Raw genomic sequence first — 14,461 nt, 5'->3', positions numbered from 1 at the left:
GGACATCACACCTGTTCACCCAGTGAAAAGTCAGCACCTTTAGAATCAAACATCCCCAAGATGGTACCAGACACGAATGTGAAAAGTATATATATGAGATTGCTCTGAATGGACAACATTCTCTGCGGTTTAATATGCAGATTATAATGGTGTGGCCTTTAAATCATATCCTTCTCCCTCCCTGGAAATAAAAAACATCAGCAAAGGAGAGATGATTTTGCCACTAGTCCCTTCACTTCATTGGGGCAGGGCCATAAAGCAGTACAAACCAAATTTATATGTTCAACAAAAAAAAATAAAATTAATGGCCTTTATTTGTTCTTATGACAAGGTTTTTAAGTCCACTTCTTGAGTTTTAAATGCTCACAGAAAAGTCAATGATCATGACACCTGTGCAGAACAATAGTTGTAAATTGATAGACCATATCAATTTATAGTACAAACCCCCAATTTTAGAGACTTTCGATTAGTTTTCTTTCACAGTGGATTATGCCTAAGGGTAGTTAACTTGAGAATGACTGTTTCTAAAATAACAGCTAAACAAACCTCTTCACAAAACCACTCAATTAATCCCTACGTTACTTTCATATAACACTTTGTAAATGTATGCAGATTATTAATATTATCTGACAAGGTATCTTTTGCTTTAGTGAATGCTGTAGGAAAAAGAAATACATAATAACGCATCACTTAGAAATAGTTTCACATTATGTTGGTGACAAGATTAAAACAGTTCTATCCCTCAAAAAAAATTTTAGATATACATAAGTATCCAGATGGATAGGACTTAACTAAGGAGATCATGACTAATTGTAATCCAAGAGTTTTAACATAATTGAGGAAGATTAATTAATCAATTACAGTGTGCTTATGGAAAATCAAGACCAAGTTGGTGGAAGAACAAAAAAATGTATGTGGGAGGATGGGACAACTTTGTACAATGTAAAGAATATGACAGTATTAGTGAATTGCAAGCAATCACTCTAAATAATGGAACCTATTCTGACTAATGGGGAATTTATTGCTTACACATTAAATCTATTTTTATTTATACTCCTAAACTATGCTATAAAGACAAGGGGCATAACAGTAACATGAAGAAGCATAATATTAAATGTAAGCTTTTAAGAGGGAGTAATAATCGCACTGTTTTCCACTAGCTGTCTTGAACCTTTTAAAATATGAAGTAAAGGCACATAGTGCTGAATTAGTGCACCAAATTTTTTGCTAGCTATCCTCTCATCCAGTAACTTAAGAATCAGCCCAGATGCTACCTCCCAGCAATAAGGAAAGTGAGAACTGCAGGTTAGGTGCTGCTTTCACCCTCCTTAATAAGTAGTGTACTACTGGCCTGCTAGGCATGGAAAAAAACTGCATTTACCTTGACTTGACTGGGGCATGTCTACTTCACCTCAGTTAAGCAAAGAAGCAACAATCCACACCCACCCATACACACACATGCAAGGCCTCAAAATATATAATTGCCTGAATTAGATGCAAAGGATATTATTCCTACAAATAGTCAAAATGACTAAGGTCAGAGCAGGTTTACAACATCAATACAGCTACATAGCTGAGCCCACATGGGTGCCTGTGCAAATGACTTCAGATTTGACATACGGTCTTACAGTAAATGACACATCCATGACAGAACTAATAATGCAAGGTGATGGCTAAAGACTGATCTTCAGGGGCAAAACATCCTGGAACAGGTTGGTTGTTTTTATGTTCATAGCAGAAAATACTGGAAAGTCAGCTCGTGGGCCTTAGAAAGGTATGAGACTTCATTATCTACATGAATCATGCCTCCTATTTCTTCACCTAAATAAATTCTTAGATGGACAAAAGAAATTCAGTATCCCATGCATGTAGGGTGGAGGCTTGTATCCATTACCTGCACTCAACTTACGCCTAAGGTATATATATGAACTATTAATAAATATTGCATTTTTAAGTGTGACTTCAGTATCTGTTTTACCATCATAGTGGAGTGAATTTCCTCTTGTCTACCTTAGCAAATCACTCTCTTTGCTATTCTAATTGATTGAGCATGTTGCTGTATCATAGTGAGCACAAAGGCAGCCTTTCTTCAAATATGCATAGTTTTAAAATCCCTTAAAACTAGCAAACGCTGACAATGTAGCTGAGAATTGCATCCTCGGCCTCCCCTGATCATTCCCACTCATGCATCTCTCAGGTCTCGGTGTCCCAACCATGCACACTCCATGCAGTGAACTAGATTTGGTAACCAATCTGTGTTAAAACTAGTTTACCCAAACAATAAGGCTTAGGAGACCAGCAGCACGCCCAACAGCTCTAGTCGTGTTGCTTACTACACTACTCCAAAGCTCTCACAGACACTGATGATGCCTCTGATTTGGGAACCTACATTGAACAGTGTCACAGACACTCCCTAGCAGCCTCAGTTGTGTGCCAGGGTTTCACTTTTTCATTTCTGTATGTGAAATGCGTTATGGAAAGCATAAAGTACATTACACTGAAGTGAGCAATTCATCACTGACATAAGCCTACAGTATCCCATCCTAATTTCACTGGATGATAAGCTAGATGATATTCAATTAGCAACCAACATCTTAATCTTCTCAGCTCCTGACTTTTGCTGACAAATCAAGCTTGTGTTTGGCAGCGTATCAAACGATAGAACTACGCATTATTAATTGTGCTCCAGGCACATTACAATCATCACTCCTTCTTCATTGAAAATAAATATATTTTTAGCAGCAGAAAAACAAACCAAATCCTCATTATTTCTGAACTACGACTTTAGCCCCAACTGAGCACACCATTGTTCTTAAAGCATTCCAAGTAAATGATAATTACTGAAGGTCTCATACCAAGGTATATCCAGCCTACCTTTATTGAAGTGCTGCAGTCAAAACGGAAAGATTTGGTTTGTCCATTTTCAAGATACACCTTTAGAACATTTGGCATGAAAAGAAGTGAGTTGTCCTTAACTGTTTCCTGTCAAGCAAATTAGTGAATCAGATTACAACACGCAAAAAGGGAAACCTAAACACTGTTCTATAGAGAAGTACATAAATCAGATGGAAAGGAAACAACTGAAAAGGAAAGTGTTGGCCCAAACTGAATGCAGAAATATCAGTGTTCTCCAAGGGTCTAGGCATGCTCATTACAGCTGCCCTCTGTAAGTCTGTGTCTGGAAAAATAAAACCTTTCATATACATTTTATGTCTGGCTTGTAGTATTGTCTTTCCCTATATACTATCTCTCTGACAATGAATGTTATCTCTGAAATTGAAACATTTTCAATAAAACAGAAAAATGGATTAGAGAGTTGCGTAAGATATCAGAGTGGAATGATGCTCTGGGAAATTATGAAAATTATCTGGGAGTTCATGTTTAAGGAGGAGTTCAGTGCCTCTCAAAGGGAGGCTGACTTTGCCTAAGGGTTGGAAACAACAAGTTCAAGTAGATAAAACAGGTTTTAAAGAAGTCTGTAAGAATGTTTTCCTAACATGGTACTTCTCTTGAGCTTAGGGGTTTTAGTGATACAAAACTGGTCTGAAAAAACAAACAAATAACAAACAACAAGCAAGTTTATATCAAGACTATAAAGACAGACGTATATGCACTATCACCATAAAATGCATTCACTAGCATTTTAATTTTATTTTAAGAGACAAATTTTTCACAAAATTATGGGCCCAATGGACTTAAAAAAAGGTCTTTGGAAAACTTTCGAAACAAAAAAAACCCTTTCCTTGCAAGTCTATCACTGTTATTTCTACCATATAATTCCCTCCCTTTCCAGCTATGAGCCATACCTTTGGATGAAATGCTCAGTCCTTTCTGAGGTTAAATAGCTAAATACTCACCGACACCTGGCCATTGATAATTACTTCTTCTGAGAAGCGCACTTTGACAGGATTGGACTTCAATCTTGCCTTTTTTGCAGCACTAATAAAAGCTGATTTAGGAGACTGGAAGAAAAGATGATGACAAGATATATCATATAATTTCAAATTAAAACCTTTCTTTCCCTTTTCAGTTACTGACTGTTTCTCACACACTGGGAACTCCATATATACTGCAATACTTTGCATGATGTTCACTGCAGAAGAGAAATACAGTCAAACCATAATGCATCCTCGGACAATACATATGTACATACACATAAGGAATCACCAATGCATACTGCAGTTACTGCAAGTTATCCTACTGTCAGACTGGAGTGATGAGGAGGGCTCTCAGCGTACACACAAATTCCTTGTAGTGCTTCCACAATGACTGCTGTCAGCAAAACTTGTCTGCAAGAATGTTCACTAACCAGTGACCTACCAGTGACCCTTCATCAAACACTGAATGGAAAATTTTTGATAATCTGTGATCCACTAGATAGATATACACATTATTTTTGCCAAAAAAAGTGTCTGAGACCTCTCCAAATACAGTGTCATCTCACTGTATTAGTCCATTTCGAAACACAGGTGAAAAGCACCAAGAGGCACCTTGCAGGCCAGCAGGCTTCCCCAGAAGGTATCCCCTAAGCACACCTTGTGTAAGGCTTGCCTTCAATAGGTCAGACACTTTGTAGGGCTTCATGGGTTAGAAGTCTAGAAGCATTCCTAATTTTCTTCTTGGACCTGTTTGACTTTAACCTACTATATTATACAACAGATTCTCCTGTGATGAAGTGTTCAGCCCTTGGAAGAAAAGAGTCGCTCCATTTGTGGAGTTTAGATAACAACTCTTTTTAGTAACAAATTAAATATTCATAGTCAATCAGGTCAGCTACAAACACAGCATTGCCTAACTCCATAACCTTGATAATGGGCAATGGAAGAAATTCTGGCTTTGGCTGAAAATCACTAGTCTTCTTCGGGCCAGGCTTTGATCCTTTATTTTCTAGTAAAATATGAATTAAGGTTTTCATAATCTTACTCTAACTCCTTAGAAGTGGCCTGACTAGTTTTGGATAATGAAAAGACTAACTCATGCTGGTTTGCTTGGGAGAAACAAGGGCAGGCATCACTAGTGCTGATCAATGCAGCACGACAGCAGTCCCTGTAAAAACAGGAAGTCTTGTCGCTATCACTCAAATTTTGACTGAACTAACAATCTGCAGGAGGATAGAGTAGTTCAAGGCCACATGCTCTTGTTGTCTCTGATCTCTGCTGAAACTGTTAAAAAAGTTATTTTCTTGTGATGCAGACGCCTTGTATTTCGTAACTAGCTGGAAGAAGTCTCAAGCTCATTTCTCTATGCCTCTGATTTATTATCACATTGAGAACATGGTAACTATTAACCATAGGCTCAGTATCAACCAGTGAACAAGAAACAAACGGTGCCACGTTCTCCTAGGAAATATCAGAAACATGCAATAATTCCTGGAGATGTGAAACAACCACCAAAACCAAAGTAAGTTTAAAAAAAAAAGAAAAAAAAAAGAAAAAGGTCAGTATCTCAGGGTGGAGGACCCTGTTGACTTCTTCAGCAAGAGGGGACAACAAGGATATGGCTGAAGCAGCTTACCTATTGTACTCTAGAGCTGATTCCTAGAATGACATAGTATACAACAGTACCATGACTAATATAACAACTCTACAGATGTCTTCTCTAATTTTCCTCCTCTCCATGTAGTCCCCCTCTGCAGTGTGGAAGGGGGATGGTCATGGCACCCAAGTCATGGACTGCAACCTGTTGTTTCCCACTGCCACAGGGCAGCATTGCTATAGGACCAGGTTACCAGCTTTCCCTTACAAGGACACAGGGGAAAGAGTTGCTTTCACTTAATTTTCTTGCTGGAAGAAGCTTTGTACAGTTGTTTGCTCTTATTGCAGATGAGTCACCAGTCTGGCCACTCTTAATAGGCAGACTGCCAAATGCTCTCCAGATTCTGGCAAGGTTATTCCCATATAGCAAATCTGGCAAACTGCTATGTGTCTCTGTTGCTCTCTACAACCTCTCTTTTCCTCTCTACAACCTCAAAAGTCACTTGCAGGGGGCATAAATACTTAAATTATGCTATTGCAAAAATGCAATAGGGGAGTCAAAGACAACTGAAAGATTTGAACATATGTGAGTTCCCAAGAGCTCCTTCAGAACATGGAGTTTAATGTATATTGCACAGCCACAGGAGCACGCCATGGTCTATCATAAAAAATGGGACTTCCTTCCATTTCCACTTCTCTTGCAGCAATATGGGCAGGACTCTGGCCCTTTGCCAGACACTCTGGGTGAGCTTGGAAGCAGATTGCTTTCCAAAAAGCTTCAAACTATAAACCAGGGGTGTAAGAAAAACTAAAACAGCTGCGCTAGGCATTTGGGGGAACGTTCTCTGCTGGTTAAAGGTTTGAGTAATAGCACAGATTTTGCATTTAATTGCACAATCTCACTGTTTCTACCTCTGCATCAACTTTGCACTTGATGTTTTCTCTTTGAGAAAAGAAGGGTTTCCAAAGAATGCAGCAAATACCTAGGAAAACAGTCGGGTTTGATTGTCGAAACTTGTTTGTCTAACAAAGCCTCAGCAAGATGATATGCTGCTCTATTCTATTTTAATGTCTTTAGGTTTGTAGAAGAATGTTATCAATTAATGATTTTCAGAGTGTCAGGTTCATTTGTTTCTAATGCTCTGTCTTTTAGCCAAATGGAAGCCATTATCCACAGTTAATGACCTTAAGCAGGAGGTGTTTACACTAATGCGGAACATTTATCACTGCAAGTAAAGTATTTGCAATGTCACAGATAAAAACAGCTTAATTTGAGTGACTTTTGCAAAACGAGGGCACACTTTTTAACAAGGAGTCAAAACAATTCAAAAACCCTCAAACTGCACTCTGTGTGACCTAAGCACTGTTTCCTATTAAAAGCTCAAAGTTATCAGGATTTTAAATAATTTTTACTTGTTTACACATAATTCAGGAAAAAAAATCAGCTAATCATTTAAACAGTAGAGAAACTGCTAACAAGAAAAATGAATCATTGCGCAGACATTTGTCTGAAGGAAATGCCAGTGAAGATCAAGACCCTACTTTGAATCCTGCTTACTATGGACTGCAATAAATGGGCATCCCATCAGCAGGGTCAAAACACAAAAGATTGCTATAACAAGAGGAGACTTTCTACAAAATGTGATTTTCTAATTTTCTGGACTCCTCAAAATTAGATACTATTTTTGTCAGCAGCATTATAGCAGGTCATTTTTCGATAGATTTTAGAAAAAAAAATCCTACATTTTGTGAGAAACTTTTCTGATGAAAATAACAACATCTAGTACTTTGTGCCTTTTGCAGGTAGACTATAATTTGGGGGAGATTCTAAGGGAAGTGGTTTTTATTTGCTGAAAAAGCCTCTTTGAGGGCTCTTGCCAGTAGAAGTGCTTTAACAACAAAATCTTTATTCATGCTCAAGAAAAAGAAGGATTTAGTATTTAGAAGAGCACAGTGTAGTACTGAGCTACCACAAAGAAGTAAAATTATAGCACTATAGGACAGTCACAAGGTGAAAAGAAAACCTGCTCTGTGACAGTAAGTATCAAAATCAGAAATACTACATTAAAAACTACAGAAAATGAATTTTTAAATAGACACAGAGTGTATATATACAATAAATTTTAAGCTTGTTACTCAAAAATAGTCATTAGTTTAATACAAAATACGTTTGCCAGGAAATAAGGAAAAAAAATGCATGACTGCAAAAATGTGTTGACTTTTTGGTCCACTTCTAACAGTAATTATATAAGCCAAAATTTAGGAAGCAAATAAAATGTGAATAAGAGGAAGAATTAAATTTATTAAATGAAAAAGGACATAATGCCCAAAGGCAAACTAAATATGGTAATTCATAGCTCTGAATGCGGCTGAAACAACTACATTGGCTCACAAGAGCATTGCAGAAGAGCAGGTAGGGAAATGAGAAGTTTTACCAAACAGTAATTTTTTATAACCACACGGCACCGACAGATCATCATCAGGAGTATTTCTTTGTTAAACTCTTGGCACAAATTTAATTGCTGAATTAGTGATCAGATCTGGGTTCTTTCTTAAAACCCAACGATCTATCATAGACAATTGTATTTTACTATTTGCATTACTTATATTTTACCACTTTTAGATAGTAATCATAGTCTGATCATTAGTCCCATAGACTCTCAGTAAGATTGTTGCCACAATCATTATGATCCATAAATGTTATTTATTGTAGTTTTTCTGCAAAGGTTCTGTCTCAGACATATAAGCATGTTATAACAAGAAGCATGTCTTTCAAAACAGAAAAAGATCCTATCTTTTTCCCATTGTAGAATTTAAAGCACAGCAAAATTGTCATAGATCTCAGCTGGGTCTGGACTTCATCCAAGGAGCTTAAGAGATTAATCATGAAAGCAAGCTATCAAATGATCTCTGCACATAAAATCTGAAGAGATATCAAATAGGCAAGTTATTTGATTTGAGTAATGCTTAAAACTTAATAAGGCAACAGTCAGAATGATAGTTCATTCACAGAATAAAATGGTCAGAAATTATAACCAAATGCTATACTTCCAGAAATCTAAACTTTGAGCTGCTTCAACTGTTCAGTGACTTTCTTATAAACAATGGTGATAAGAACCCAGCAGAGATTTGTATATTGATGGAAAGAAAAAGATGGCCTAATGCTTTGGTTTGGTCATAATTAAAATGAAATTTTAATGAGTTTCAGCATTAAACAAAACAATGCATGTAAGCAAAAATGATCTGCGAAAGCTTTCAAAGAGTACTGAGTGAACTACAGAGTACTATAAATCTAGATCATGTCTACTTTCACCTGCAATCTCAAAGGATGTTTAGCTGAATGCAAAACCAAAACACACTCTAAATAGTGCTAATAAAAACATTTAAGAAACAGCACTCTTGTAATTCATCTGGGCAGATATTTTTCATGCAATGGTAGAAGGAAAATCACCATCAAGAAGAGAGATTGACGAAATGTTTGTAAAGACTTATTCCTGCCGAGAATGGGGAAAAAATTCAGTCTTTACTTAAAAGTTCTTACTTTTCCTTTATCTGGTTTCTGCTCCATCATTCCTGTTTTACTGGTAAAATAGTAAAAGGAAACATGGAGGAGGCAATATTAAAGAGATGGGGAAAATACACTGTAATTTTTGAAGACATAAATATTGTTTCCAAACTGTAAGACAAACTGTATTTGTCAGAGGACCCCTTGTGCAGAAGACCAGGACAGGTACACAGCTGGAGTGCAGCAACACCCAGGACTTCAGAGCTGAAAGGGATGCGACCCAATAGGCTCAGGCACTACTGACAGCAACATTGTGGCAGCATGAGGACCAGCGTGGACCACATGTTCGAGATGGTGTATATCTCGAATACCCAGGAGACTTTGTATCCCAAGCTTTGCACAAAATTGCATTGCTTCAGGGCCCAAATCTGGCTGCACACACTGGCAGCATCCCAACTGCTCCACCTCCCTATGCACACCTTTGTTTTCACTGCAGAAAAACTAGGAGTGAAAAGTGGTAAGGGAAGGATGCTGTGAATCAATAAAATAATGGTTTAGATAGGTAGGGAGGTAAAATAATACTGCACAAATAGATGAGATGTGCAGGGTGCAACAATCCTGCAGTTGAGGCTCTCCCAACTAGCTCATTCCACTGAAGCATCCAGACTCTGGGGAAAAAATGGGTCAATCAAAGTTAGCATCAATATGCATACACCAATCTTGTCTTCTGACTGCTCCGTGCACATTCTTGGGGAGACAATCTTCATGCCTACATGAGATAAAATGTCCATCCTCCCCAAATACAAGAGTTCTTTGTCTGTTAAGGTAGAGCTGGGTGACTCTGACAGACATACCAGAGTGGAACAACACAAATATATGTATAAAATGGGCACATCAGTCCAAATGGCTGACTGGACAGTAAAGTGTTTCAGTGCCATCCTTAGTTCAGTGACATCTAGAGGAGAGTCAGTTATTTTTTAATTTTTGGTGCTACATAATGAGAGGAGCCTCACACAGAGTTTGGACCCAAAGAGCTGGGAATCATAGAATCATAGAATTATAGAATCATACAATGGAAGAGACCATAAAGACCATCTAGTTCCAATCACCCTGCCATGGACAGGGACACCTTTAACTAGACCAGGTTGCTCAGAGCTCCATCCAACCTGGCCCTGAACACCTCCAGGGATGGGGCATCCATAACTTCTCTGCACAACCTGTGCCAGTACCTCATCATCCCCAAAGTGAACTTCTCCTAAGATCTAATCTAGACCTACTCTCTTTTGGTTTGAAGCCATTCCCCCTTGTTCTGTCATTACACGCCCCTGTAAAATGTCTCTTTCTCCATCTTTCTTGGTACTGGAAGGCTGCAATTAAGTTGCTCCAAAGCCTTCTCTTCTCTAGGCTGAATAATCCCAATTCTGTCAGTCTTTCCTTATAGGAGAGGTGCTCCATCCCTCTAATCATCTTGGTGTCCCTCCTCTGGACTCACTCCAACAGGTCCATGTCCTTTTGGTGCTGGGGTGCTGGGGACCCCAGAACTGGATACAGTACTCCAGGTGGTGTCTCACCAGAGAGAAACAGGGCAGAATCACCTCCCTCACCCTGCTTGCCACACTGCTTTTGATGAAGCCAGGATATATTTGGCTTTCTGGGCTACAAGCACATGCTGCCAGCTCACATCCAGCCTCTCATCCACCAGCACCCCCAAGTCCTTCTCTGCGGGGCTGCTCTTGATGCATTCATCCCCCAGCCTGTATTGATACCAGGAATTGCCCTGACTTAAGTGTAGCATCTTGCACTTGGTCTTGTTAAACCTTAGGAGATTCCCGTGGGCCCACTTCTCAAGTTTGTTCAGGTCCCTCTGGATGGCATACCATCCTTCAGGAGTGTCAACCACACCACTCAGCTTGGTGTCATCTGCAAATCTGCTGAGGATGCACTTTGTCTATGTCACTAATGAAGATATTATATAACACTGGTCCCAATACAGACCACTTGCCACCAATGTCCACTGAGACTCTTAGCCATTGACCACTACCCTCTGGATGCTACCATCCAACCAATTCCTTATCCACCTAACAGTCCACGCACCAAATCTCTGACTGTGTAAAAGGCTTTTCAGAAATCTAGATAGATGACATGTGTAGCCCTTCTCTTGTTCACTGATGTAGTCACTCCATCACAGAAAGCCACTAGGTTGGTTAGGCAGGACTTGCCCTCGGAGAAGATACCAGTCATGACTTTCCTTCTTCTCCAGGTTAAAGGCTGGAGCAGGACTGTACCTGTGCTGTAAGGTCTTCCATTAAACATAGAGTGCACAGTTTATTTGGGTTTTAGCTTCCCTTACATTCAGTACATATAGCCTTGCTCTCAGACCAGCAGTGTAGTGATAACAGGCCACAGCACCTCATAGACATGTAACGCCACACTTTACTGTCCACTTTTAAGGACTACACATAGCAGCACTAAAGCATATGCCCTTTTTTCACCTGACATTTAAAGAAAAGAATAAAGTCTGTCAATGGTTGAAACTTGCATAAAAAAGAAAAGCGGGTGGGGATCTCTTTTCCCCCATATAATATATATGTTCACTGTGATCGAAACCACTGACTGTAAACCAGCAATCTTTAAAGGCAGTTAATGACACCATGTCTGCATTTTCATTTAAGGTGGCTGATGTTGACCAGATCCCAGCTCACCTTCCTGACAGTAGCCTCACAGCAGAGTGGCAGCCCCTGCCTGGTTCTGCTGCGGAATGCATGCTTTTTCCCCATTAAATAGTTGCAGTGCAGACTGGCTTCTAGAAAGGGTGCAGGACCAGCAGAACCACATGGCCACCTCAAAACTAACCAGAAAGGCTAATGACTAGTACAAAGGCACACAGCACTGGCCAAGTTGCATTAGCAAGATGTACATTTTGGCAGCTTCATCAGATAAACTTGTTTTCACATCTTTGTGCCAAATCCACCTCCTATTCTTGGGTGAAAAGGCTGCAATTATTCCTTGCTAATAAAAACTACTGTTTATCAGGCTAGCCAACAGGTAGCTGAATGGATCTGCTGAATCTGAATCTCCTGATGCATGACTGAAGCCCCTCAGCAGCCCACAACATATGCATGGCTGTGCATGGATGTGCTCTTGCATGGCAAAAGACATATGCGCTTCCTCCCCTGGCTTGGCTTCTCTCCTTTTCTCATGGGAGATGGGTTTGAGCTGACAGGCCATGAATCCACTCCCACAAACCACAGAGGCACGTCACATAAACCAGCTCCAAAGTGGGCTGCAGTTTGTCCCAGTCACTTCAAACCAATCTCACACAATCGCCTGTCTGTCTCTTCTCTCCCCTCACCTCCACAAGTTCTGCACCGGAGATGCAGACAGAGCCCTCCCTCACACAGGGTACAGGTGGTTTGTTACAGCAGCATAACTCTGTGGGACCAAGGTAGAACCAAGAAAAACCCAGAAGCCGCAACAAATCAGAAACTGAAGCAAAACTCGGCATCCTGCTCTATTGATCTCCCTGGCATGAGTTTAAAGACACTACTGTTAATTAACTTATAATACAGCCTTTGAGTGCAGGACACGGTAACACTGTCTTAAACATCACCTTTAAGAGATACAGCCCTTATTGCACTTATTTCTTTTTATTGCACAGATAAGGTTGAGACATGGACAGAATATAGGCAGAAAAAGAAGGTGATATGTTGCTAGGAAACTAATTCAGAAAACACTGACAATACTTACAGGGTAAGGTTGAACAACAGTAAGGAGGATTGATTCTTTGCAGCTTCTATAAAAAGAAAAAAAGTAAAATCAAGTAAAGATTCATACTTTTATTCACTACAGAAAACCACCTTTTCTTTTTAATGGAAAAAACTGCAGTAATATGGCAAAATATTTATTACAATGACATAGCAGAGAATTACAGAGATTAATAATAGACCAAAATAACAATGGATATTAAGAAATAAGTTTCTTCCAATCTAGAAAATCGAATTGACTTTACAGTCTATGCTACAAACTTTTTGCTTCATGCTGCAATAACTGTTGTCTCTAGCAAGAATGAAATAACCTTTGATATAATCATATTAGTTCAGTATCTACAGACTACTAATTTCTTTCATCTAATTTACAAATCCAAGTCACTTGTTATACCATCTAGCTCTTGTACACCTAAAGCCAAATCTATTTGAAGACAGCAGTGTTTTTTTCAAAACAAAAATGTGGACAAAATTTAGTCCCCATTTCTTCTCTAGCTCACCTTTTTAAATGGGTGGAAAAGGATTAATGTTTGCTGAATACCCCCATTAGAATTTTTACATTTTTACAAGATTGCTAAGGAAAGGTTTTTCTTTCAATTTAAGAAGCTCCTCCTTAGGATGAAATTAGTAAATGGAAAACATATGAGCAGCTCTAAAAAAGCCCAACTGATTTATAGGATAAAGAGAAGAAATTATTAGGAATCTTGATATGATCAAGAGATCTAGACAAATGGCACATGTATATTTTGACTACTGGTGGGTACTTGGGGGTGGTGGATAAGTGGGGGAAAGTAAAGGTAAAGTGGAAGAAGATGGAAGAAAAGCCAATACGAGTCAGTATCTTTTGAATTACCTTGTTGGTCAGATGGCTCCTGAGGGCAATATCAGCTAAGAAAAAGTCAGTTGCCATTTTGTTGAGATGGAATTGAATTTCTGTTGGTTCTACTACTTTCAAACACAAATTGGTTATGTGATTTATTGCCTGGCTAACTGACATGAAACTGATTTGGCATGTCTGACCTGTTCAGCAGAACTAACTAAAAAAATCACGCTGTATTGGTATTATACAGTGTCACCTTATATGCATATTCACATCTCTGACGTGCAAATTAAAAAGCCAAAAAGCAAAGAAAATAAAGGGGAGACAGAAGGCCCACTCAGAACCTGGTCTGGAAGGCCAGGCTATACTTGATGAAGGCAACATATCACTGAATACCAACAGGGATAGCAAATTCAACTTTTGTCAAAGCCATCAGTAGTGCAAGGGACAAGGTCTCACCAAATATCCCCTGCCTAAAGAAAAAATTTGTTAAGCTTCAATTTTTACTTGTCTTATTAGATATTTGTAGCATTACACTAAAAGATTATAGACAGACTTTTCAAAAGGTGAGACCGATGGTTTTGGCTGCCTGTCTGGCTCTGGAACAACTGAAATAAAAGTAATTTAGAAAGTTAAAAAAAATTAATGAGGAGCTATATGTGGTGAAAATGATATGTTCTGCCACAAAACAGCACAATTTTGTCCCCTTGAGATATAATTACAACTACTTTCAGGAATTTCCCACAATTATTTTTCATTTCAATAAAACATGTTCCAAAGTTAAATTCTAGACATTATTTATTCAATCATGAAACAGGCTTCATATACAGTGTTCATAATTCTGAAAATTTATAGTTCAATTTTAAGATTCGCAAGCTAAAGTTTTGGAAATATTCAC

General features: G+C 38.7%; 1 protein-coding gene across 6 annotated transcripts in view; it reads right to left on the bottom strand.

Moving 5' to 3' along the window:
• Positions 1–14,461, bottom strand: part of FRMPD4 (FERM and PDZ domain containing 4) — a 301,848-nt gene that overhangs the window by 17,963 nt on the left and 269,424 nt on the right. For all 6 annotated transcript variants that reach the window (XM_064646612.1, XM_064646614.1, XM_064646608.1 and 3 more), the window contains 3 exons: positions 12,727–12,772; positions 3,858–3,962; positions 2,875–2,982 (listed from right to left, as the gene is read on the bottom strand). In XM_064646612.1, coding sequence (XP_064502682.1) covers positions 2,875–2,982; positions 3,858–3,962; positions 12,727–12,772 — 259 coding nt within the window. The remainder of the gene's footprint in view (positions 1–2,874; positions 2,983–3,857; positions 3,963–12,726; positions 12,773–14,461) is intronic.

This window comes from Pseudopipra pipra, chromosome 2 (assembly GCF_036250125.1).
Source record: "Pseudopipra pipra isolate bDixPip1 chromosome 2, bDixPip1.hap1, whole genome shotgun sequence".
Classification (NCBI taxonomy): Eukaryota; Metazoa; Chordata; class Aves; order Passeriformes; family Pipridae; genus Pseudopipra; species Pseudopipra pipra.
Note: the sequence above shows the minus strand (reverse complement) of the source record. Positions and strands in the feature narration are given on the sequence as shown.